The sequence below is a fragment of the Pseudoliparis swirei genome, chromosome 16, assembly GCF_029220125.1.
Source record: "Pseudoliparis swirei isolate HS2019 ecotype Mariana Trench chromosome 16, NWPU_hadal_v1, whole genome shotgun sequence".
Taxonomy (NCBI): domain Eukaryota; kingdom Metazoa; phylum Chordata; class Actinopteri; order Perciformes; family Liparidae; genus Pseudoliparis; species Pseudoliparis swirei.
The window spans coordinates 7,117,437-7,143,526 of record NC_079403.1 but is presented as its reverse complement, the minus strand read 5'-3'; the positions used below and the strand labels follow the sequence as shown (position 1 = coordinate 7,143,526).

At 46.0% G+C, this 26,090-nt stretch overlaps 2 protein-coding genes across 9 annotated transcripts in view; one reads left to right on the top strand and one right to left on the bottom strand.

Moving 5' to 3' along the window:
• The window catches only part of LOC130206707 (SWI/SNF-related matrix-associated actin-dependent regulator of chromatin subfamily D member 3), a 33,362-nt gene extending 14,332 nt beyond the window's left edge, over window positions 1-19,030 (top strand). For 2 of the 8 annotated variants that reach the window (XM_056434796.1, XM_056434790.1), the window contains exons 2-15: window positions 2,290-2,483; window positions 5,717-5,806; window positions 7,677-7,719; window positions 8,992-9,114; window positions 9,883-10,008; window positions 10,459-10,554; window positions 12,964-13,065; window positions 13,306-13,467; window positions 13,805-13,902; window positions 14,459-14,594; window positions 15,536-15,658; window positions 16,166-16,267; window positions 16,366-16,443; window positions 16,710-19,030. In XM_056434796.1, coding sequence (XP_056290771.1) covers window positions 2,290-2,483; window positions 5,717-5,806; window positions 7,677-7,719; window positions 8,992-9,114; window positions 9,883-10,008; window positions 10,459-10,554; window positions 12,964-13,065; window positions 13,306-13,467; window positions 13,805-13,902; window positions 14,459-14,594; window positions 15,536-15,658; window positions 16,166-16,267; window positions 16,366-16,419 — 1,449 coding nt within the window. In that variant the 3' untranslated portion in view covers window positions 16,420-16,443; window positions 16,710-19,030. Of the gene's footprint in view, window positions 1-2,289; window positions 2,484-5,716; window positions 5,807-7,676; window positions 7,720-8,991; window positions 9,115-9,882; window positions 10,009-10,458; window positions 10,555-12,963; window positions 13,066-13,305; window positions 13,468-13,804; window positions 13,903-14,458; window positions 14,595-15,535; window positions 15,659-16,165; window positions 16,268-16,365; window positions 16,458-16,709 lie in introns of all 8 variants that reach the window. The other 6 variants (XM_056434795.1, XM_056434792.1, XM_056434793.1 and 3 more) reach the window with 6 other exon arrangements.
• A 452-nt stretch (window positions 19,031-19,482) lies between these two features.
• chpf2 (chondroitin polymerizing factor 2) lies at window positions 19,483-25,921 on the bottom strand. Its single transcript, XM_056434788.1, has 4 exons — window positions 24,667-25,921; window positions 23,320-23,884; window positions 22,982-23,164; window positions 19,483-22,563 (listed from the first exon to the last, which is right to left on the bottom strand). The coding sequence occupies exons 1-4, from the start codon at window positions 24,936-24,938 to the stop codon at window positions 21,286-21,288; spliced, it is 2,298 nt and encodes a 765-aa protein (XP_056290763.1). The 5' UTR covers window positions 24,939-25,921; the 3' UTR covers window positions 19,483-21,285.
• Window positions 25,922-26,090: the final 169 nt, after the last annotated feature.

Below are 26,090 nucleotides of genomic sequence, written 5' to 3'. Positions count from 1 at the left end.
CGTCGCGGTCCGGCTTGGGTCGGAAGCGGAACGGCACGAACACGAGCTCTGTTAAATCTCCCCGGGGTGATGGCGTTGGAGCGGGAGGCCCCTCGGCCATATGTTGTCTCATCCCCTCCCGTTTTGGAGACCCCTCTCAGTTGCTTTGACCCCCCCCGTCATCCCCTCCCCCCTCGCCGGCAGATCTCTCAGCCGGAGTGACAGCGACGCCTGCTCGGGCGTCTTATCACAGGATCTCTGCCCCGTCACCATTTCAAAGAGTACACGGATGCGTCGGTCTTATCCTCTCAGTCGGGTCTGAGATATTAAATCTCGCCGTGAATACGTGCATCTGCTTCTTGGAGCCTGTTTGATATATATCTTTTCTTCTTGTGTTCCTCTCCTGCAGTTTATTACCTCGTTTGTGTGTCTGTGGACGGTCCACAGAGCCACTCTGACGTGTGTTCTGCAGCGAGAGGCGACAAACGAAGTGTCGGGGTGACGTGAGGTTATGAAGTCCGGCCGTCCCCTCGCCAACGTTTTTTTTTACTCGCTCTGTTACAAAATGTAGACGGCAGTTTCTGTGTGCCGGTTTTTGAAAGAGCACATTGTTGGTGGTTAAACATTTGGGTCCGTTAAGTCACGGCTCTGCTAAAAAACAAGGTTTAGATGTGTTTCATTAAAATAGAGGGGCGGTAGGAGAAGAAGAAAAAGAAGAAGGAGAACAGACTCGGCATCGTTCATGGTTTAAAATGTCTAATGTGCCAAACTGTCTGCAGGATCCTTTGTAGTATTTATAGTTCGATATTAACTGAGGAACTGTCAATGATTGTCATATTTTTTGATCAATTTGTGCTCGTAATAGATTTACTCAAGCAGTTTATTTTAATACCGTTTTGAGGTACTTTTTTTATGAAAAACATTATACTTCTACTAAAAATACTTCATTTATCTGGAATCTAAAGTCACCTTCCAGATTTCAGATTTCATATACCAACCCTGCACTGAGTTTATGAAATACGATGCATTGTTTTAGATCAAACCGCAGGGCCGGATTAACCTGCTAGGCGGCCGCAGGGCAACCGTAAACCATGGGCCCCTAATGAGACCCCCCACCCTCCCTGGCTCCCCAGGGTACCCTGATTTTACTTATAATCTTATTAAATTCTAAATTATGCAAAAACTGGCAGAATGTTAGCATAATATCAACGAGAGCTGGGAAATATACGAAATGATTGTAAAATGTCGACGTCTCGAAAATCGAGTTATTACAACGTGCAAAAAAAACCTTAAAAAAAAGTGACGTGAATGATATCTGGAGCAGTGTTTTCATAGTCCTTGCGATAAAATGCACACGCGACCAATTTATAGAACATTTAAACGTATTAAAGGAACAATAAAGCTCCAATTAGAGCGTCTTAAGCTTCAGTAGTGTGACGAATTCCTCTAATTTGACTTTTACTCTACACACACACACACACACACACAGTAGGTCTGTGTGCTTGTCCAAAGGAGTCAAAGGATTTCTTTCTATGAAGCCAATCTGCTCTGAGACACTAAACCGAGGCAGCTGTTGTCATGGGAGTGACAAGCACAGGTGAGAGTTCCCCAGTTGTTCCCAGGCGTCAAGTCGCAAGTGTGAGACTGTGGGCTCCGACACTGTTTGCATTGTTTTCGGGAAGTGTGTGTGAGTGTGTGTGTGAGAGTGTGTGTGTGTGTGTTATAAACAGAACAATGCTGCTTCTTCTCACTGCAGTTGTTCTCTCGAAACGAAACATAATTATGCAGATCGCATCTCTAGTATCTATTTCCAACTGTATCTCCCACCGCTGGGCGTCACTTTCAGAGCTTTAAAAGCGTCCAGAAGTTCATGCACTCAGATCCCTCATTGGACTCCAGGTCTTTGTCGAGTTTTAGTACGCCCTTTATTTCCGGTTCGCTGCGTGGAAAAGATTCAAAACACAGATTTCTCGTGAATAGACGTCACACGTTTGCTTAGCGCGTGCTCTCATATTGACCTACTCAGCTGTTGTTTGATGAGAGTAATGTTACCAAACGTTACACAAGTCGGGAGACGCTCCAGTGTCAATAGAAGCTGCGGCAGCGTTTCACTTGAACATCGGGACGGGAAACTCGACTCGGATACGACGAGTTTGTTTCCTCAGCCCACCGTGACCCATCCGAAGAAAATGCACAACAGTTGATGTCATGTTTTCTCTTTGTTATATTTTTTTCGAAGCACTCATTGACAACTACAAAGGATCATATGGAGAATGCATCTTTACGTGACCCGTCTTCTCCCCCCTTCAGCGTCCCGGCATGCCGTCTGGAGCGAGGATGCCCCACCAGGGAGCGCCCATGGGCCCCCCCGGCCCACCGTACGGCGGGAGCCCGGCGGTGCGGCCCGGCCTGCCCTCCACCGCGTTGGAGCCCAGCCGCAAGAGGCCCGCCTCCTCCCAGCAGGGCCAGCAGCAGCAGCAGGGGGCCCAGAGCCGGTCCAGAAAGTGAGTCTGTCGACCTCTGGCGCCGACCTTGAACCCCCCCCCCCCCCCCCCCCCCGCACGGCTTGTTTGAAGAGCTCCTGGTTTGTCTGCTCCGCGTGGAATGATTGAGATCACGAGGAGGCTGTGGTCGCTTTGGACTTCACGAGTCGGGCTTAGATCTTCAAAAAACAAACGTGGAGATGGTCACGAGTCACGAGTCATGACCAGCTGGGCATCGACCCACAACATCTTTTAGCATGAATAAAAAATCTGAACCACAACTAAACGCTGGGATGAACATTCGTGTATCAGATTCTTGGTGGATTTTGTTAATTTTCTGATCCAACGATTCCAGATTGTGTCAAAATCTCCTTTTAGACTTCATGTCATTCAGGCTGCTTGTGCTAAGACGTCATTAACAGATTTACACTGTAGGAGTTTGTTCACTGATTTTTTAATAAGAACTTATTCCAGAAACGTAGGTATTGCACTGGCACCAGTATTAGAATAAACCTATTGGTTATTTAAAATTATCATTAAGGTCATCAAACAACTGTTTTTTATAGTTAATGGCTCATCAGTCATGAAAGTGGTTTATAAAGTAACAAGAGTCTCCAGCCTGAATGCTGGCGTCAGCATTATAACGCTTACCTTGCTGACGTTTGTTAATCAGCAGCAAAGTACAGCTGATTCACTTAGTTTTACAGATAATAGGCAAAATGTTGTGCTGATGACGCAGCGAGATGAAACATCAAGTTATTACAACTCGTCGTTTCATCGCGTTATTAGCTCGGCTCATAAAAAAAGAGAAATTGACTTCCTGCTTTCCTCTGTTTTCTATCATTGTAAATTAGATTTTAGACTCTATTGATCAGACAAAACCAATGAAGAGCCTTTTCCCTATATACTTCTTAAATATATATTCATTACACGATCGTGGATTAATAAGAAGAGAGATGATGTAATCGATCGTAAACTTGCAGCCCTCCGGTCCCGCGATCGCCGAGAAATCGATCTCAGAAATCATCCTTGCCGAGAAGTGAAACCACGACCGTTCGCGTGTCTCCGTTCAGCTTTCATTTCAACTCAGTCTCTTCACTCTCTCCCACCGCTCCTCGTCGCCTTGCTCCCTGCCTCCTCTCCTCCTCCACTCTTTGTGTCTCTTTGTAGCATCTCTGTGGCGTCCATGCTGCTGTCTGCAGGCGCTCACACTCTGCTACTTCGACCAGTGCGATCTATTGTCTCAGGATCTGATCCTCAGTATCCACACACACACACACACACACACACGGTGGATGGATGTCTGTCAGGAGACGAGTGTGCGGTCGGTCGGTCTGGTCATTAGAAAAGGAGATCAATACGCGCCCTCAGTGGACCTCCGTCTCTCTCGCTTTCATTCTCTCAGTATCTGCAGTGCGATTGATCCACTTACAATTAAGCAGGCTTGTCGAACAGGTCGGGGGGGAAATGTTGTCTCGCAACCCCCAGAGAGGCCCCGGCTCTGATCGATGGGCCAGGGTGACCCGTCCAGGTGTCTCTGTTGCTTTGTGAGAGCGAGAGAGAGAGAGTGTGTCCTCTGGCAAACAAGTTGACGCTCGAGCCGCCCGCTCCGCTCCGTCCGGCTCAGACACCACGGCGCTGCCAGCTGGAGGCCGGGCCACCTGTGTTTGCGGTGTCATCGAGACCTCGCGGGCCCCGGCGACTTTCGCTCCGCGGAACAAACGGCGTCCGGCGCAGAGCCGCTGCCATAAATAGGATTTAATTCCATGCTTGCTTTGCATAAAGTCCTATGAATACTCAACCCCGTGTCAGAGGAATTACGTTTATATACTACTAATTTGTTTCCCCCGAAATACCGAAACGCTCTGCGGCCTGGAGGAAGGGCCCAGGACTGTGACGTGGGTCCCGCGCGTGCTTCAGCCACTTGGAAAGTACATTAGCGGCGTTTTCCCATTAAGTTAATGGAAACTTCTCAAGAGAGAGGGTTGGTAAACTTTAGCATCAAGCGGCACACGGTGAGGTAAAAGTGTAGGTTTCAATGGAGAGGCTTTTATGTCTGCGGTAAGTGTGTCTCTCCTCGCAGGAAGTAGGGACAGCTGGTCTTAAAAAGCGTGTTAAAGCAAAGACATCTGTGTGGCATTGCAGTTGCCTTCTATAATACTCATTTTCAGAGTTGATGGCATTGATCGTAGCTTTTCTCATCATATTTCGCATCGTTTTTATGCAAATCTGTCGCTTAGTATTGTCGTTTCATCTCGGAGCGTCTTTGTATCGCAGAGGCTGAGGGTGAAACACATCTTTAGTGGCATGAAATGAGGTAATAACTGGATTCTCTGGAATCTGAGAGTCACCTCGAGCACCGAGATGAAGACCCGTTGTTTCGGTCTGTAACCAAACCCAACAGTGATGTCAAAGTGCACTGACGCACAAGAACTGTAACCACCCGAGTGGTTTTTGGCTGGTGTTCAGTTACTCTGCAACAGTGTGGTCTTTTGTTCTGGAGAAACCCCGTTTCCCCCATTTCCTCAATTTGATCTTGTATTTCCAACGAGCACTGCATTATTTATGAGCCCTTATTTATAGAGATGAACATCCGAACCTCGCTTTTTAAGCGTTCACGACGTTTGGTCTCGGACTCTTTGGGTCGCTTGGGTACTTCGCTGGTCTCGTTCCGATAACGAAACAGGGTTTCTCGTTGCTAGGCGAGGTATTTGAAGGTGTCGAGCAGGGGGACTGCTTCCTAAAAGGTTTTCTTTTGGGGAAATGAGCGGAAAAAAGGTGTGAGCGGCGTGCACGTGGTCGTCGTATCACGCTTCATCTCCGCAACATCCAACATGTGCGATTCAGAGACGAACAACAGAGCCGAGCTCGCCCCGTTTCCTCCTCTTCCCGTGACAACGCACATTCCCAGCGTGTGCGTCCGTCTGTCTGTGTGTTGTCTGTCTGCGTGTGTGAAGCATGATTGTTTTGGTTCACAGAGAGACATTGTTGAATGAGCGTGTCCCTCGGATGAGCGGCAGGAGACGCCTCCCGGCACCTCCTCTGCTGCACACGCCCCGCCCCAGTGTTTGCTCCCACTAACAGACCCTTGAACTTAACACACATCCAAACACACACAGACACTCCAACAGCCACAACCACCAGGTGTGTGTGTCCCCCCCTCCTCCTCCTCCTCCCTCCTCTGACGTCGTACTTGAGTGTGTGTCTCGCCACAACTCTAATCGGACAACCTTCGAATCCTCACCAATTCTTAGGAAGCCAGTCGGATTCCCCGGAGCCAATGAGATCCCGGCGAGGCAGATGGACATGAAAGAGCCCCAATCAGATCCCACGCTCGGATCAAAGTAGGAGTTTGTTCTGCTGCATGTCCATTTTCTTCCGTTTGATGACTCCTCGCCCTTTTTTCCGCCCGATCCCAGCACTCCCTTGAATGAGTTCTTATTGGCCGACCATACGTTCAGGCCTGGTAGTTGAGTCCCTAACACATGTAGTGGTGCATGCTTTGGACTGGAGCATGGCATGATGGGACCCGTTTGTTTCAGCCAGGACAGAAACATCAAGTAGAATCCAAATCTTAAAAACTCCCCCTTTTTTTTTAGAAAATAGTTTAAAATGGCGGATTGTTGTGATGCAGATGTGTGTTTTCCTTTGCGATGCATCCCCAGATCTTTCAACCGTCCTTGCAGCAGGCTTGTTTCAGTCTTTGGCATGCTGATGTCACACACTGCCTCACAGACCGCCGCAGTGGAAATCTCTCTACACTGCAAAATAAATCCCCTTCTACAAGCAAGAAGACATATTACTTTATCTAGAGAACATCAGCTACGGTCGGGAGATATGACGATATATACCATATAAACCAAGATGTCTCTGTATTCGTCATAATGATGTGTATGTTCCTGCAGCAGCTCTGTGAGGTCATTGTTGTTAACCAACATGCACCTTCATTGTTCAGGTATAGTGAATTAACCAAACATTTATATTTACATTAGTTTAAATTGAATCCCAACATCTATTCATCAGGTAAAATGACTGATACTGGTCATTTTATGCATATCGCCCTCACCTAGTAGCAAAGAAAAGAATTAGACGAGCAAAACATTTTGCACTAAAACCAGACCACGACGAAAGTCCATCCATCCTCGCTCAACCATTTTGGAAAATGTGCTTCTTCCCTTTGTTGCTGAGACATGAGGAGATGTCTGTGTTGTAAATATGCAGCCAGCCAGCCTTGCCCTGTATAATAATATCATATATTATAAATAATAATACCATATAATACAAACCTGAGCCCAAAGGAAACAGAATTCACGATAAAAAGTGCTTTAAGTAGATAATATCCTAAAACAGGACCACAGAGAAGATACAATTTAATCATAATATTTTCAAAATAAAGCCCCTGACTTTGTTTAATTGTTCTTTTTGCAGTGTTGTGCCATGGAGGTGTTTTATAGGCAGTGCACTAACAACACAACACTTGCATGCGTTCACCAAGGTGCTCCGCGTATCACAGGTGTCCACAGAGTGAATACTCGGGGACACTTTAAAAAGCGGCGCAAGCTTCAGCCTTATTCTTGTGACCAGTGTCACCGAGGGAGAAAGTTCTGACGAAAGCCACAACGTTGGCACAGGTTGTCTTATTGTCCTTAGTCCCTCCACGGTAAGTATGAGAAATAAAAAAAGACTTCATTTGAAATGATGTTCTCGCACAGCGGAAACATTCACGAATTAAAACATACACACACTCACACAAAGAAAAATCATTCCATAAAAGCTCTTGAACACACATCCTGTCACCATCCAAGAATCTGCTGTGTGTGTGTGTGTGTGTGTGTGTGTGTGTGTGTGTGTGTGTGTGTGTGTGTGTGTGTGTGTGTGTGTGTGTGTGTGTGTGTGTGTGTGTGTGTGTGTGTGTGTGTGTGTGTGTGTGTGTGTGTGTGTGTGTGTGTGTGCAGTGAATACATGTCAGGCAAGAGGTGAGTTATGTGACACTTTTTTGGCTGTAAGAGGCTCTCCTGCAGGTTGACTGCTGCATTTCAGATACTACACACAATCACTTCAACACACACACACACACACACACACAGCTGGGATGCTGGGGTGCTGATGTGGCCCAGCATTTTAGCAGATGGCCTGGGTGCTACGCTATCAGTCACCATAGTAACATGCGCCTCTTTTTCCTCTTTCCCTCTGTCTTCCTCTCCCTCTCTCTAGTGCTAAGAGAAGGAAAATGGCAGACAAGATTCTTCCGCAAAGGGTGAGGCTACATCTTTTTTTTTTTTACCTTTTCGTAGCTGTGTTTTTTTTAACGTCTGTGTGTGTGTGTGTTTTTAAAAAATGCGTATGATTCTTTTAGTGCGCAGGAAAGAAAAATAGAAAAAGAATCATGGTCTGTTTTTGATGTCAGGGGTTCTTGGAAGGCGCAGAGGGCCAGAAGATGATGTGTAATGTCTAAATGAGGAGCGAGAGGGTGAGGGGAGCAATCGGGAGGTTTTAGGGATGTTGTTATTGGTGGCTAGTTGATTTAAATTGGAGGAGTCGGCGGGATCCGGCAAGCGACCACAAGTAGAACCGGGAGAGCATTGCCACAGGTGAGTCTGAGCCGTCGGAGGTGGTGCTTTCCCTCCCGTGGTCTCAGTTCTCGGCCCCCGTGCCGAGTGCCGTCACCTCACCGCGACCCGGGGGCCAGCCAGCACACCGAAGGCTTTCCGGAGCCTCGTGAGCGTCTTGGCTCGGGTCTTATCCCCTAACGTAACCCAGACGGTGAGATAGCAGCAGGCATGGACCGGGGCGCCGCTCCACGATAATGAGTCAGGGACCGGGAATGTCTGCCACTCTCCTTCCGTCCGCCCGGCACCTCGGCCCCCGGTGAAAGACGGTGAGATGGAGATAACGAAGGAATGGGAGGGAACAATGGAGGCAGCCATTTAGAGAGAAACATGACAGAGAGAAGGAGAGGGAGGGGAGAAGAAGGAGAGAGAGAGTGTGTGTTTGGTAAGTAAGCAGCAGCAGCCCTTGATGCTCCGAGGACTTTCATCGGTATGGTAATGTCTGAGTCCTGGCTGGTTGGCTGCACACTCTGCATCTCATTTCTATCCCCCCCGTGTCCCCAGGGTGGTGTGGACCGCCGTATGAATGGCAGACTGGGCAGCCGTTTCTGAGGGAAATAAGTCTAGGACATAGAGAAAATATTGCACAGTGTACTGTAATATTTTTGAATACGACAAGGTTTTAAGTCCTGAGTGCTCTCCAGCTTGTTTTGTGTCACAGGTGTATGTATGAGAGTAGAACGGCATACAACACCATCTCAGTTGGCACAAATATTTTGAGGGAGCTGGGAAGTTGATACACAATATGTATGAGAGACTGTCAGACAGCCCTGCATGAGGTGTTTCCAATAATAAAGGTTCTTAAAGAAGAAATTAGAGGTTTGAGCCTTTTTTGTGATATTCAGAAAATCTGTGTCCTTCATCTGATGTCTGTGTGTGTGTGAGGTCTAAAGATTTGAACGTCTGCCCCTCTCCACCAGATCCGTGAGCTGGTCCCGGAGTCTCAGGCCTACATGGATCTGCTGGCGTTTGAGCGTAAGCTCGACCAGACCATCATGCGCAAACGTGTGGACATCCAGGAAGCCCTGAAGAGACCGATGAAGGTAAGGGGAACCGTCAGGAGCCGGTGAGACCTGCTGGCCTCCAGGCGTCCGTCTGGAATGCCATTTATGACCAAAGTGTTCATTCAAATCATATTAAAAGAAAGAAATTAAGAGAAAGAGACTTAAAGACAAACATTTATTAAAAAAATACTTTTTAAATTCCTCCTACAAGCCTCATGAACTTTAACAAATATATCCACTTTTATTAATTTCACTTTGCTGGACTTTAATGTTTATACAATTACTTGACATACTCTAATTTTTACCATATCCTGTCACAAAGGTGGTTTAAAATGTTACTGTTGTTGAACTTTTGTATTCAAAATACTTTTTCTTTTTTAAACTAAAGACTCATTCGGAGGTGTAGCTCATTTATTTTATTATTTTATTTAATTAATGTATTTATTCCTAACTTGTGCATTAGTCTCTTCATTTTCTCTCCTTTTATTTTGTCTTGTTTTCCATCTGTCACGCATTGTTAAAGCACCTTGAACTGATCAATGATTTGCTTGACTCTTGTTGAATTAAAACCCATTTTTTATCTGCCGTTATATATATTTATATATATTTATATATATATATATATAAATATAAATAAATAAATAATTATATATATATATATATATATATAATAAATAATTATATATATATATATATATATATCGAGCTAATGAGATGCAGCCGGGCCACCTGCTCCGTGACATTTCAACACGCCTTTTAGAGAAACGTCTGTTTCATTTGTGGTGTTGTCCTATGCCCTTGTGTCAGCAGCAGAAGCGTAAACTGAGGCTTTACATCTCCAACACCTTCAACCCGGCGAGACCCGACGCCGACGACTCCGACGGCAGCATCGCATCGTGGGAACTGCGAGTAGAGGGGAAGTTGCTCGACGACGTGAGTTTTGTTCATCTAAAGATAAACAGCGTGTATTTAATTTACTGCTTCCTACCTGTGGTATTTAACACACAGACAACTTGAGTAATGATTTAAATAACGGAGATCTTATTCCTCACGTTGAGTATGAAAGCGTGCCCGCTCCTAGTCGTTTAGAGAGAACGCAGAAGGTTTTTAGCTTCCCTTGAAAAAGCTCTGATGGTCTTAGCAGGCCGAGGACGTCATCTCGCAGCGGTAGGAAGCGTTTAGGTTTCTCAAAACCTCAAATATTTCTGGTCGAGCTCGGAGGAAGTGGACCCTGAGAATGTCTAGCGTCTCGCTTTCCCTCCTGCTGATCTCACTTGGCCTCTTGTGGGTTTTCTGACGAGTAACGTCGCTATAAACAAAGACTGATGCTTGTGTGTCTGATGTAGAGCATTCATTAACCGCCCCTCTCTGTCCGTTTCACAGCCGGGGAAGCAGAAGAAGAAGTTTTCTTCTTTTTTTAAGAGCCTGGTGATCGAGCTGGACAAAGAACTCTACGGCCCTGACAACCACCTGGTTGAGGTTAGTTCATCCTGACCACAGAGGAAGAGGCTCGCTTTAGAGCTGCAGTGTGTCGACGACCTTTTGCGTCCTCCGACAAAATGATTGCAGACTTTTTAGTGTTTGTCGCGATGATGATTATTGGTTTTGAGACGAATGAACGTCAGCTCCAGGCGCCGTCATTTCTTTATATTTGGATTTTTCTCGCTCTTTATTATTATTCCTCCTCGGCTTCATTTTGTCACATAACTCCGACCCCGTGTTTTCATTCAAACATCAACACATTTGTCTGTTACTTTTATCATTCATACCTTTCATAGCTTCAGAAATACTCAGAAAAATAAGTCTGCATTCAAATGAATGGACGAAATATTTATGATTAGAACATTCTCAAACTTTTTAATGCATTTTGAGTTCTTAGCTACTCATTTATACTTTCAGAAAAGTATGTTATGCATCTTTTATACATTCTGGGTGTTATATAACTTTTAAATCCCATTAAAACTTTATTTTAAACTTAGTGAAAAATCTCATTTCTTTTCCCAGGCAGGAGATCTTAAACGTAATCTCATTCCCACAATATTTCCAAACACACTTTTAGCGTCAGAACGTAGAGAAATATTTTCTCTCTCACACGATGTAACTCTGGAAGAAAACAGACGTACACATTTGGCACCGTGAGCCTGAAAGTGACCAGGAACCGCCACATTGACTCCCACGGAGACCCGAAACGTACAAATATAAAATCTACATCGATGCGTTCATCCGTCTTTTCTCTCTCTGATGTTGTAATATTTTGGTGATTAAATGCTTTTTTCGACTGGGATGAAGGCGTTAGAGAGGTGGGCCTCAATTCTGACCCACGAGTCAAACATTAGGCGACAGCCACTGTTAGCTCATACAACATCTTGATCAGTGAGCTTTACCGGTGTTGGTAGGTGGAGTGGTATCACAGGTGAAGCTAATTTCATTAACGAGGGCTCAGTTGCATTACAGAGCGGTCGTCCGCCCACACAGGTGTTTTTAATAAGTTGCCTGATTAGACCTTCTCCTGAAGCACAAGTGGCTCGTTTCCCTGCACTCGACAACCTGCTGGTCCCTCCGTAGTTTGAGACCACATCCATCCGTATTGGAGCTTTTGTATGCGGCCTCTTCCCTTTTTGAAATTGTTATTTTCTTATTTTTAATTTAGGTCAAGTCTCCAGCTCCAATAATTATTTTTTTAACACCCTCTTTGAATTTATATAAAAGAGAACAGACAGAGTGTTGTGCCCTCACTCTTAAATAATTTGATTCTCTACAACAACAGAAAGGACAGGTTTTTACTCCCCCCACCCACCCCCTTCAACTGTGCAAGGTTGATTTTTACCGGCAGGTGTTGGAGAAAACAAGTTTTTACAAATTAAAAACAATCATTAGCTGTCCTTCACTTTGTATCCTGAAAAATATGTATTGACGTCGGGGGGGGGGGCTTTTTGAGCTCCAGAGTGAGAATGATGACTTCTCAAGGTTCCTCCTTTTAGGAGGGTATTTTGGCAACGCACTCGGGTGCATCGCTTTGAATGATTTTCCATCAAAAGAAATGTTTCTCTACCTTGAGTTAAAAATCAGTACTCAATGTGTTCTACATCAGCCATTGGTTGGAGGAAAACATTACTCTTAGCATTGCATGCCAAGTTACTTTAATCCACTGTACTGCATGTATGCTTGTGCTTTCTTTTCAATTTCAAGATAAAATGGAGACGCAAAAAATAATTAGACCCAAAGAAGGTTCTGATATATACATAAACGCAAGGACTAAGACTCTCAGCACTGTGCATAGTTGCAGATATTTCACCTCTCACCTGAACCACAGACATATATATGCGCTGCCGGTCAAGATCAAGGCTGCTGCATACAAGCGCTCTCAATGACTTCCTTGTGCATTTGATCATTGTGATAAATCTCCTGCAGCGTCATTAAAGCCCCCGAAAACGTTCACATCTTGAAGTATTTCCCTGCGACATTAAATGTAAAATAATATCTAATTCAGGGAGAGTCATCTTTAAGTGTTATTGTTTTAGAGTTTTACACATAATAAGACTAACGCTAAAGCTCACACTGACAGCGATGAGCACACGACACATTAATCAAATTCAAATGTGCTTTATATACACACGAAGAGCGGGGTTATGTACAGGATATGCTTGTATACATTGTCCATACACAGTCTGCCTGCAAGATGTGTATTGTACTCTGATGGATGATATGCACGTGTGAAAGCACAGTGTGTATTTTAAACTATAAATATGTCATTTATAATGTGTGGGCATGTATTGCACTTTAACATGAAGTGTGATACTAGAATAATAAAAGAAAAAGACCATTCAGTCTGAATAAACCACCTCAGTTTGGGGTGTGTAGTCACCCTGTGGCGATTTGCTTTTTCAGTGGCACCGCACGCCCACCACTCAGGAGACGGACGGCTTCCAGGTGAAGAGGCCGGGCGACGTGAGCGTGCGCTGCACTCTGCTGCTGATGCTGGACTACCAGGTGAGGGGCGCCACGCGGCTAATAAATCAGCCCTTATCGTGACAACCTGCAGGCGGCGGCGCAATCGCTGATAACCAGCAGAGCGCATTAAAGACTCCACTTTGAACCCCGCATCCGTCTCCCGGCCGGGGGGGGGGGGGGGGGGAATGCGATGAGGACGCCAGATGCGATGATGTGAAGGCTCCGAGGTGGGCGGTTGTACAGGAAGTGTTGTAATGCGATTATCCGTCGTCTCCGCAGCCTCCCCAGTTCAAGCTGGACCCTCGCTTGGCTCGCCTGCTTGGCATTCACACCCAGACTCGCTCCTGCATCATCCAGGCCCTGTGGCAGTACGTCAAGACCAACAAGCTGCAGGACTCCCATGACAAGGAGTACATCAACTGTGACAAGTACTTCCAGCAGGTACGGGACTCTCCGCGTGCGATAAATCACGCTGTTGTTGCATAGATATTCATATCGGTGTGGCTGAAATACAATCTGATATTACTGGGACAGTGTGAGTAGCAATATCTATCTTGCATCACTGACCTCTGTAACTTCCAAATGACACATGACACATTTAAACAAATCAGGCTTCTACTATGCAAGTATCATCTTTCTTTTTTTTAATATATATATTTTAGAGGGAAACTAACCGAGCCTTACTTTTTAATACACCCCATGATGAATGTGTTTTGGCATTGTGTGTGTGTGTGTGTGTGTGTGTGTGACGAACACAGATGTTCTTCCTCCTCTGCAGATCTTTGACTGCCCTCGGCTGAAGTTCTCTGAGATCCCGCAGCGCCTCACCAACCTCCTCTTACCCCCCGACCCCATCGTCATCAACCACGTCATCAGGTAGATTCCTGTTTCCAGGCAGATAAACTATTATTTACCCTGGAAAAAAATTAAGTTTTGTTGTATTGGTTTTTAAATCAACTTTATTACTAAACTTAAAAGTCAAATTATTTCAAATACAAATATTATACATTTATTTAACCACTGCTGCACCACAAGTGGTGAAGATGGGACGTCACAAACAATATGCAATGACAGTCGAATTTTAATAATTATTTTAAGGTTTGTAACACAAACACACTTTTACTATAAAAAATTAAAAGACATAATGAGGGAACATGGATTCACTCATCTTTGAGGCACCATCACACACTTTTCAGTCAGTAAAGTTTATTTTTATTGCACTTATCACAGACAAAGTGCAGTACAGATGTCAATTAAAAAAGATTGTCAACAACAAGGGCCAAAACATATCAACAGTTTAAAGAGCAAAAAAATGGTGCAATAAAATAAATAAACAGAGAAGACAAAAAGCAGGCCATGGAATATTTAATTTAATCAAACGCCAGTGTAAACAGGAATGTTTTGAGACGGAGTTTAAATCATTATTTTTCAGCGTGGATCCCAACGACCAGAAGAAGACGGCCTGCTACGACATCGACGTGGAGGTGGAGGACCCCCTGAAGGGCCAGATGAGCAGCTTCCTCCTCTCCACCGCCAACCAGCAGGAGATCGCCTCCCTGGACAACAAGGTGAGAGCGGTCACAGTGTTACCGTAGCAACCGTAGTAACGGACACGTTGGATTGATTCACCTTTGGTGCTGGACATTGTAAATGTTTAAAAAAGCTTTTTGTTTTATGCGTGCGAAGGATTTCACGGCCTTCTGTTTCACATGCGGTTGGCCTCCACGTTTGAGTGATTTATGTCAAAACCTATAAAATTGTAATGTTTAAACTGACATTTGTTGCTGTGAGTGAGCAGAAAGGAACAAGGACATCGCTGATTTAATTAAATCTATTGGCACAGAATGTTCTTATTCTGCTTCGTGGTGGATACATGTTTTACTACCATTTCACATCAGCGTGGTGGCAAAGAGAACGACAGTGAATCAGGGCCATTGAAGGTAAAAACAATCACAACAACAGAGCCACGAGAGGGGAGAAATACACGCTGAATCTCTGAGATTAAAGTTGTCAATATCAGGAGGAACAAAACTTGGATATTCTTTGAGATTAAACAAGATCTACAATATAAAACTCACGAATTGATGAAGATAAAAACTTAAATATCCTCTAACATTATAAAGAACTCACACCTTTCTGAGAATAAACTGTCTGGTGACTGTACTGGCTGTCTAGTACAAGTCGTTCCTTATTGATAATATTGATAACAAACTATAAACTGATCAGATCATCCACTGAACGCGTCCTACACGGCAAGTGGCATCTAGGTGTGATGTGGTTGCCTAATGAGAGAACACTATTTCTATAATGCTCTGAGTAACTGTGTGTTTCTTATTTTCAAATGTTTGTGGATTTAGTTCTGAGACTTGATACTTGATGTTTTACTAGATTTCGTATATTTTTTATGATCATGATAAATAGATCACTCAGCTGTAATGGTTGTTTATTAACAGTTATATAGATGTATAGCACATATGTTCTTCATGTACTGTAACTGGTCCTCTTCCAGATCCATGAGACCATCGAGTCCATCAACCAGCTGAAGATCCAGAGGGACTTCATGCTCAGTTTCTCCAGAGATCCCAAGGGCTACATCCAGGACTGGCTCAAATCCCAGAGCCGAGATCTTAAGGTTTGATATTTATATACATACACGCACACACACACACACACACACACATTCACACACACACACACATACACTTGTGTCTTTTCTTTTGTAATTTAAAGTCCCATTGAAACAACTCGCTGCCTTTATTTGGACATATGTTCTGGATGTTCGGGGGATAATAAAATGCAGGAAGTCACTTTGAATAGAAATAGAAAATTAAGCATTATAGATTCAATATATATGAATTATATATTAAACTTATTAACAGTATATATATATATATAAATATATGTGTGTGTATATATATATGTATATATATATATATGTTCAAATTTTAATGAATTTTCACCATAATATATATATATAATATAAGTCATTATGCGACCTAATAAGAACTTTGATACTTTGAATAAATCCGGTTTTGACCTGTCGTGGACTAGATCCGGATACTTCCTGTCACGCGTCATTTTAATGTTGTTGTTATTCAGTACCGTCGTCACCGGTTTCCTTCTCATTGGCTCATTGTAGTTAATGACGGACGTGGTCGGGAACCCCGAGGAGGAGAGGAGGGCGGCGTTTTACAACGAGCCGTGGTCCCAGGAGGCCGTAAGCCGCTACTTCTACTGCAAGGTGAGGAATCGTCTGTTCGGCTCACGTCACCCCAACGTTGTAGCTCCGCCTCCAAATGCCCAGGTGACCCATCTCTCCCTCTCCTCTTCCCTCCACAGATCCAGCAGAGGAGACAGGAGCTGGAACAGGCCTTAGCTGTCCGCAACACCTAAACAGAGCCCCTCCCGAGGCTCTGCGTGAGTGTTTGGATGTATGCGAGACCGTCGCTGTCGTCTGGTGAAGCCTTCTGCCTCTAAAAAATACCGTTGACCTAAAAAAAAAAAAAAGGGCGGGAAAAAAGAAAAGATTCTTTTGTCAGAGTGACGAGAGAAAATGCAAAAATGTGAAATTAGAGGAAGAGGTTTTTTTCCTCGCGACTGCAGCGGTGTTCCCGTACTGAAGGCCCCCCCCCGATCGCACACGTGCGTCCGCTGCAGATTTGTACCGTTTTTTGTGTGTGCAGGACTGTCGTGACGTCATCATTAACCGCACGTGTTCGGCGAGGTCAAGACCCCGGGGACCACGAGCATCCTCACACCCACCGGCCCGGTGAACAGAACCTCCTCTTCATCGCGACTCTCTGCTCTTTGTAAATACGTCACAATCACATCAAGACAAACTCCGAAACCGGCTGCTCACACGGTGCAGCTTTTTTGGGGGGGGGGGGCATTTCGAAAGAGTTTGTGACGATGTGACGATGTGACTCGTCGATCCGCGGACGAGTCTTCATACGTCGTGTGTTCCAACTCTGAAGCCGATTTATTGTTTGATTGTGAGTGTGACTTTTTTTTTTTTTTTTTCTTTCTTTTCTCATTAGACGAGAGTGTTTTTTTAGTTTTTGGTGTTGAGAGATTGATTTTAATTACACCAGCAAAGTCGTGATTACGCTGTGACACAGGAATCACGTCTATCTATAACCCGGAGGTGCGGATTCATTCATTTTCAGATGTAACCTCCGGGGCGTCTCATTCTAGTGTTAATCACCAGTCAGCAGTGTTAGACGAGTGAACTGCAGTATTATCACATGATTATAAGAATAGTGTTTTAATGAAGGAGAAACAAGTATTGATCGTCATAATAATAGCTTTTTTTTCCTCCCCTTAATCATAGCAAAATGACAAATATGCCTAGATCCATGTCGGGACTCGTGGACTGATTAGTTCCGTCGAAGTCGCTCGCGGCCTCTCGTGTCGTGTTTTGTGTGTTTATGTCCTGAAGGTGTTACCAAAGGTTGCAACGAGAAGAAGAGAACATGATCACTGAAATAGAAGTGGCCGGCAATCCGCACCTGGGGTTTACCGTCAGACTGCAACGCGTTCCCTTGTAAGGCGGTCACACCAAACATGAACAATCTGGGTCGTTCCAGAGGTTTTTTTGTTTGCCTTTTGTAGCCAATTAGGCCTCAGGATTTTGTAAACAAACTCTAAAACTGTTATTGCAATGAACGCTAAACCCCAGGTCTGCAGGATTGTGTCCAATTCTACACTTGTTTTTTTTTAACGGTTACCTGAAGAAGAAAACTGTTTTTTTTAGTTTTTTTATTCTAGAGATGTGAATGTACATATGTTTTTCCCCTTAAGAGGGCCAACTGTACAGTATATGACAGACTATTTGTGTGTTGGTTTTGGGGGGCTTTGGGGAGAGGGGAGGGGGGGCTGAGTTTTGTGGTGCATTATGGGAGCTCCATGAGTTTTGAATTAGTAGGGCAGGAATGTTAGTGTTCCTCTGTGTACTATCTTGGGTTGGGGTGATTTATTTTGGGTCTATCCCGTTACTATCGTGGGAGCTAGAAGCTGCAACAAAGAAAGGCCGTTGCGTTCAATCTCAGTAGCTGTAACACGTGATAGAATCTGCACCGATCTCCTTTTTACACCTTTTTTAAAAAAGACACTTGACTTGTATGTATATGTTGTAACGTCAGAGGGAAGATTTCATCTGTCCGGTCTTCTCCGCAGTCAGTTTCTAGCTGGAACCTTTTCTGGTTTTCTTTGCACTGTGCTGTCGTTCTTTAGTCGGAGGGAGGGGGGGGGGCGAGACCCTCTCTATGATCCCAGCACCGCTGGCCTATGCATGCTCCATGGACATTAATCAATACATCTGATGAGATAGTGTGTGTAAATATTAAAAAGCTGGCATAAGCAGTCTGTGTGACGAGCTAAAGGAGTTTTTTAAATTTAAAATGCCTTCTGGAAACTTGTTTGCCAAAAATGAATATGCCCTACCAGCAACTAACTGTAGGTGTGATTTTTTTCTGAACTGTGTTTTTTTATTATTACTAGGACTAAGTTATAATAACTGCACTCATTAGAGGAGAACGCGTAGTCATTGGTAGTATCTTAGTCCTGATTTGTCTTTGTATGGCCAGGGCATTCACGTTGTTGTCATACAGTCACTGATTCACTTGCACCCTCTAGTGGAGGACACTCGCAGCTGCAACTCCTGGGTGACCTCAGCTCAGAGCACCACAGACAGATGTTGGACTACTGTGTCTCCTGAAGCCCTGACATACTGTCGACATGTGTTGCCCCTGCTCCCTGCATGTGTTTGTGAAGAGCGGGAGCCGCTCCGTCTCTCCGTTCACACTGTTGTCCGAGCGTCACCAACAGGGAGATGATAGTATACCTAACACTGTATTTCTGTTCACAGCAACACTTGTTTGGTGACTCTACACACACACACACAAAAGAAGAAGAAGGAAAAAAGAAATAAAAAGGGAAAAGAGCTGTGACATTGTGAGACAGCCTGGATGTAAATAAAGAAGCGCTTGCCAAAGTTTGTAAATGCCAGGTTATCCAGTGTCTTTCTTTCACCTTTTATGCTCAACGCATGTTGATGTGGAGGCATACATGTTGTGCACATGATAGAAACTTAGAAAAAGGAAATTATTGGATTTATTTTGGTGCTTTGCTGCACAAATGTACTCATGAATGTGTTAAACTAACTCTTAACGCTGCATTACTTCTAAATCTTTTACATTTTATATATATTTTTTATATTTCTGGAAAACTGATCCTTAAAACATATGGAGTTAAGATTTGCTTAGGTTTATATCTATTTTATTAATGCTATACTTTCCTTTTTATCTTGGAGTGATGATGCAGCATTTTGTAGAAACAATCCAACAGTCAATAATAGTTCAAACACCTAAACAATGAATGTCATTAAGGAAAGATGAAAGATGTGAAGCAGTTGAAGCTTCTTGTTTACACGTCTAAAGGTCATAAAACACAAACATGAACTGTGTTGTATTTTTATTTTAATGAAGTCATGAGACAAAACTGAACAAGGGTGCAGACTTCTCTTTTAGCCATTTCATTTATGCGTATTATGACTTAAATGACTAAATCTACATTTGATGCAATGTGTGTTATACATTTGACCTCTTGCTGATACACGACACGTTGTGTGCTCTCGTGTGATACAGTGAACTAGTGCTGGATAAACAAAGCAATCACAGAAACTAATGGAGACATCCATCTGTCTCACTTTATCTGTTTTCACCTGATTATAGTTTGACACTCGTCAGCAGCTTTAAAGCAAGGGGGGGGGGGGGCGGGGCAGTCTTAATGCACTTTTGTTCAATTAAAAACAACATAAATGTTCACTTGAACTTTATACGCATATTATACTGTGTACTGCAAGTCGTAATTATTATGAATACTTTGACCTGAGGTCACGGGGAGGGTAACCGACCCGGACTCTTTCATTCTGGGTAAAGGTGAGAACTCTCAAACATGCAACATTACTCGAATGCACCCTTTGACATCCACATCTTTATTATATTCCACCACAAAAGCACTCCACTTCATAAAAAGCAAATGAATCCCCCCCCCCCCTCCCCCACACACATATTTGTTTCCATGCTGTTAACTGTTGGTCCTGGAGAAGCAGGACCCAATCATGCAAATAAGTGTGCAGCCCTCCCAAACTACCCCCTCCATTAAAGGAACTCTCTCGCTCATGGGCGGGTTACATTCCTCCGTTCCTCAGAAGGCGGCGAACAGGCTTCTTATTGTCCGCCAGGGCCTCGCCACAAGGGAGCAGGTGGAGGCCCCGTAACGCTGACTGCAGAAAGAGCCCCTTTCACCCTCACATGGAGACGTTTTGTAGGTGTGTGTGTGTGTGTGTGTGTGTGAGGGAGGGAGGTTAAGGCGGTGTGAAGTGAGCCATTCAGCTTATTCAACCACCTCGCCGTGAAGATTAACCACCCGCACCACCGCGGCGAGGGGCCCCCGCGGCTCGCCAGACGAGACCCTCCCTCTGGGCACTGGGTTCACTTCTCTCCCCAAAGACGTGTGTGTGTGTGCAGAGGACTCGCCAGAACCCAGGGAGGCCCGGGCCGGGGTGGGGTGGGGATCTAGTGACTCCGTGTGGTCAGACGAGGCGGGGCTGTGGAACAAACTGTTCACCGCCTCGGGGCGCCGCAGTGAAGAGCTGTGAGGCAAGCCGGAAAGACTCCATTCTATTATTCTGAATGCGACACGGGAACGCCCACGATGTCCCCTCCATGTCGGCCCTTTCTTCAGCTCCTCTCGTCTGATGGGAAGTACGAATGAGGAAACAACTCTGAACAGAAATATCACTCTTTAATACCTCTTAGAAAATAGAATAAAAGGCTTCAGTTTGTTCCCAGTATTATTTCAAACCTCTCCACTCAGAAAGACTTTCGGGCTCAAGTCTCTGCGTTCAGACACAACCTCCTGTATTTAACAAAACGAAAAAATGGAAGTATAAATATCGTTGCTCGGCTCCCGGTAAGGCGAATGGCAGGAAAGCAAAGCAACAGTAGTCCCGTTGAGACGCCTCCGTGAGTCATCGAGAGTCTAGACGAGACGAGTTGTGGACTCGTGAGTCAGGTCGAGGTGGAGTGTGTGTGTGTGTGTGTGAGCGAAGACGTTCAGAGTGTCCATGAGCAAGACGACGCTGCTCCTCTTCCTGACAAATACCGCGTGACTTCCGTGTCGGGATCGCAAAAAGTACCGATTCACATTCTTCTGTGCGCGTGAGGCCGCGTGTGCGCGTGAGGCACCGCGAGGCGTTCAGGTGCTGTTGGCCTGCTCCTGTTCGAAAATAGCCATGGCCAGATGTGAGCGGGACCCCAGCCCCTCCAGGTTGCTGAGGACACAGCGGTGGTAGATGTCCTCGCTGAACCGCGGGTTGCACGCCCGCCGCACGTACTTCTGGATCAGCGCCGGCTCCACGGCCCGGAACACGTGCAGGCCCGAGTAGCGGACGAATATGTCGTACACGTCCATGCTTTCCAGCAGCTCCTCGTTGTCCAAGATGTCGGCGGCCATCTTGGTCCGCGCGGACATGTAGTCGGCGTTGTAGAAGCACGCCTCGTCGAACACGTGGCGGTCAAAGTGGCCGTCGCGCAGCGACTCCGACGCGAAGGAGGGGGAGGAGGCGGCGGAGGGCTGCTGGTCGCGGGACATGACGGCCGGGCTGTACTCCTGGAAGTGGACGGGGAAGAACACCTGCCAGCTGCTGATGGCGTTCATCCTGCAGCGGTTCAGGAAGTCGGCGTTGACCTCCGTCCACACGCCGGCCAGGAAGAACAGCGTGTCCACCGGGTGCTTCTTGGAGATGATGTCCATCAGCTTCACCTGGGAGGGCACCTCCGTCTTCACGCTGATCCAGGGGATCTTCACGTCTCCGTAGCGCTTCTCCACCTCCCCGATCATGGCCTTGATGCCGGCGAACACGTCGCTCTGGCTGACCCGCTGCGCGTCGAAGGGGTCGTAGATGAACAGGAAGGTGAGCAGCACGTTGTCGTGGGTGTCCAGAGTGTTCATCACGTACATGTCGAGGAAGTTGCCCACGTAGTCCTGATCCTGGGCGGTGACGGGCAGGATGACCTGCACCCGCGTCGCCTCCGTCACGTAGGGCATGGGGATGATCTCGACCGCGCTGAGGGGCCGCAGCAAGTTCACCCGCTTGGCGATGACTTGGCTGTGGCCCTTCTGGGTGTAGGCCTCCAGCGCGAGGTCCAGCACGTACTCCATGCCGCGCGTGGGGTCAAAGCGCCGGTAGCCGTTCAGGAGGCGGCGCTTGCGGAAACGCAGCCGGGGCTGGTAGCGCTCGTTGAGCCGCTCCACCGCGACCTCCAGGACGGCGCTCACGTCCGCGCGGTCCGCGCCCCTCATCTCGCACTTGGGGGAGCTGTCGACGCACGAGTACATGTGCTCCTCGGTGAAGTACTCCCAGTTTATGACCTCGAATCGGGTCCTCGGTTTGAAGGGAGGGTTGATTCCGATGGGCCACGTGACTCCGGCTTTACCCTCCGGGGTCAGTTCACTCAGGTTGTTGATCTGCACCTGGGGGGGGGGGGGGGGAGGCACGCAGAAATATGTCACGTGTAATCAAAACTCAAAAGGAAGCCGCCGTCTCGTGTGTAAACATCTACCTGGCTTACGTCATTGATGTGTGGTGTAAAGCACATTTAAAGTGATGTCAAAACAATGCGAATGAACTATCATTCGCTGCCACTTTAATTACAAGCTAAGGGTTCTCAGGCATCTCAGGATGATGACTCTGGAATGTACCACAGAAAAACACCCACTCCCTTATCTTGGCTTTCTGACTAAATATTGTATTACTTAGGAATTTCTGCCTTGGCTCGGGATCTGGGTGTGGTGGTGAAGAGGAGAGCAAACAACACAGAACTCATCACTGGTCCAGTCCGATCAGAGGAAGAGTTTAAAAACAGAGAAAGCGGCGTTTCGTATGACCGACCTGCAGCTGTTGTATCTGTCGGTAAGTCCATTCCAGCTCGATCTGGCTGAAGCGTTTGTGCAGGCGGTACATGAGATTGGGCTCTGATATCGGATGGACTGTGAAGGCATTTTTAAACTGGACGCCGTCTTCACGCTCTGGATCTGCGTTTTTCCCGAGCTCGAAGTACCGATAGGTCATCTCCTGAGAGCCGCACACACATTGAGAAGAAAACAGATGTTAGTATTGATATCCCACCAATAAAACTCTGTCAGTAAACTGATCAAACCGCTTTCTCTTTTATAAATCCCACGCACGTTTCTGCTGCTACCCGTGCGTGAGTCCGTCTCTTTCTTTACCTGGTGCACCTCCACACAGCTGAGACCCAGGTAGTCAATGATGCAGCGGCCCAGCCACTCGTCAGGCCTCACACTGAGGATGTCGTTACGACAGGTGTCGAGGTGGGGCTGCAGACGGGCCAGCAGACTGCGGGACAGCAGGTATCCGTAGCCCCCGTGGCAGTAGCGTGCCTTCTCTTCTCCGCCGATGAACTCCTCCGCCCGGCCCATGTAAAGGTCCTGACCCGCAGTGAGGTGGCCCACCAGCTCCGACAGGCGATCCGCTTGCATGTAAGTGTCGTCCTGGGCTAAGAGGAACCAGTCGTAGTCGGAGCCGTAGTGCTGATGGAGGTGGCGAACCGTCTCGTACATCAGCCACACGGGACGGTCGTCGCCGTGGGCGACCACGGTCATGCCGTGAGGCACCTTCGGGCTGCGCAGGCCCGTGAAGAAGAAGGTGCGATGGAAGCGGTGGGCGACCGTGCGATTCACCGCCACGGCCAGCGTGTTGAGGGTGGCCCGGGAGGTCAGGACGCCCACCAGCAGACGCTCTCTGATGCCCAGCTCCGTGTGAATGTAACGAGTTCTGAAGAAGTGAGGTGAAAATAAAAAGAGGACGTCAAAGCACAAGCAGAATCAAAAGGTGATCGTTTCTCATCACAGTCAAATGAAATATAGATTTAATGAGACAAGGATACAATATAAATCCAATAATCACCTGTCAGATTTGAAATAAGATATGAAATGGAAGATTTGACCGATGTAATCCCAAATCTAAGTCATCATTTAAGTTATTGCAAGGGCAGATTTGACCAGAAGAGACACATGCTAACAAAGCGGTCTTGCAACTTGCAAAAGGCTGCATGTAGCTATGTTATTGCATGTCATTGCACAAAGCAACTAGAACGGGCACTCGGTAGAGCGCATACCTTCGCATATCACAAGATTGGGCATTGAATTATGAACATTTTGGCATTAGTTGCATGCCAATTGGATAAAAATTGACCGTGCTATGGTAAAAAGAAGATGTTGACCTTTTCATGACCTTGACCTTTGACCCGATTGATCCCAAAATCGAATCAAATGGTCCCCGGATAATAACCAATCATCCCACCAAATTTCATGCGATTCGGTTAAATACTTTTTGTGTTATGCGATTAACACGCATACAAATAAATAAATAAATACACGGCGATCAAAACATAACCTTCCGCATTTTCAATGCGAAGGTAATAACACTATAACACTGACACAAACTATTCACAGCATTATATAAACCATCTACCTTTGATGAGGAGGAGCATTGCACATTATTGTGGCGTTTGGACTTCATTCAGCCTCTGAAAAATCCAGACCAAAGCCACTCACCTGAGGACTTTCTTGTGTGGCTTGTTGGGGTCCTTGTGATAGGGCACGATGCGCGGCTGGAAGTCTTCGTCTCCAGCTCCATCCCTCGAGTCCTTCTGGGCATCGCCTCGGCCCGTGAACAGTCTCCCATTGCCCAGCTCATCTCCACAGGAGTCATCGGCATCCCCTTGTGTCCAGGACACCATCAAAAGGCTCAGACTGCAGCCCAGAGACAGCCCCAGAATAAGAGGCAACGCAGGCCTGAACACGGCCAGAACAGAGGAAAGACGCATTCTAGTGCACGTCGTGGCCAGCTCTGGAAGGAATGTCCCAGCTTCAGCTCTCTGGCCCAACTCAACACATGTGAGCCAGAAGAGAAGCTAATGTGTGGGGAGACCGGTCTGTTGACACGAAGAGAAAAATGCCTCAAAAGTCACGTAGTGTCCATGTCTTTAGTCCCAGACATAGTTGTGATAAAGTGTATAATCAACCTATTACAACTATTCTTTTTGGGGGGGAAACGTTACCTTGTAAAATTGTGCAAACGTAAGACACTTTGTTTGATCTTTGACTTCATTTTTGAAGATGCCCAAGTTGAAAAACGTGCAGGGAAGACTTGTTGTTTTTGCAAGAACGAAATTATAGCAAATAGCTTCACACTATTCACGTTTATTGCGGTGTAACGAACCCCGCGGGTGATGTCATTGTCACATAAACTGTGGGTATTAATTGACGGTTGAGCGAGCGTTACGTTAGTGTGCCGAAGTATTTTTTTGGGGGGGGGGGCTAGCTTTAACGTCAGCTAACTAATGTAGCAAGATGCTGAACGTCCCCATGTAAAGTTAACCGTTTTAGTTCACCTACATTAGTCTAATAAAAATAAAAAAACGAAACGAGAGCACTCAAAAGTGTTGAGCTCCGTGCCTGAATGTTGGTTACGTTATGAGTCGGAGGACCAAACATTAGGGAGCAGAGCTAGCGGGCTAGCATCGGTGTTTAAGTGCAGATATGTGTCTCCTCGATCCGTCTCCTCATTCCTCGAAATTCGTCCCATTTCTTCACCGTTGACGCGGGTAAAAATCCGTCACGCACAGCAAATGTCGTCCATTTTCTTCAGTCTCTTGACTTCCTCAAAAAATAAGAGTGCCACACACACACACACAAACACACGCACACACACACTCGTAAAGGAATAATGTTCCTCTCAGGGCGGTTTTACCCTCATCATCATCATCACTGGACTGAGCCTATTGCTGCTGCAGCATCACCGATCAGGGGCCGGGTGTGTTTATGGACGGCTCCAAACAGAATACAGGAAGAACCTGTCGTATAACCGCGATGTGTATGAACTCGTAATACGTGTCGATATATAAGTATGTGTGATGTCAGAAACGTTATCACCATGGTTACATCACCGTATTACTGTCAGGTGTATTAGAACACGT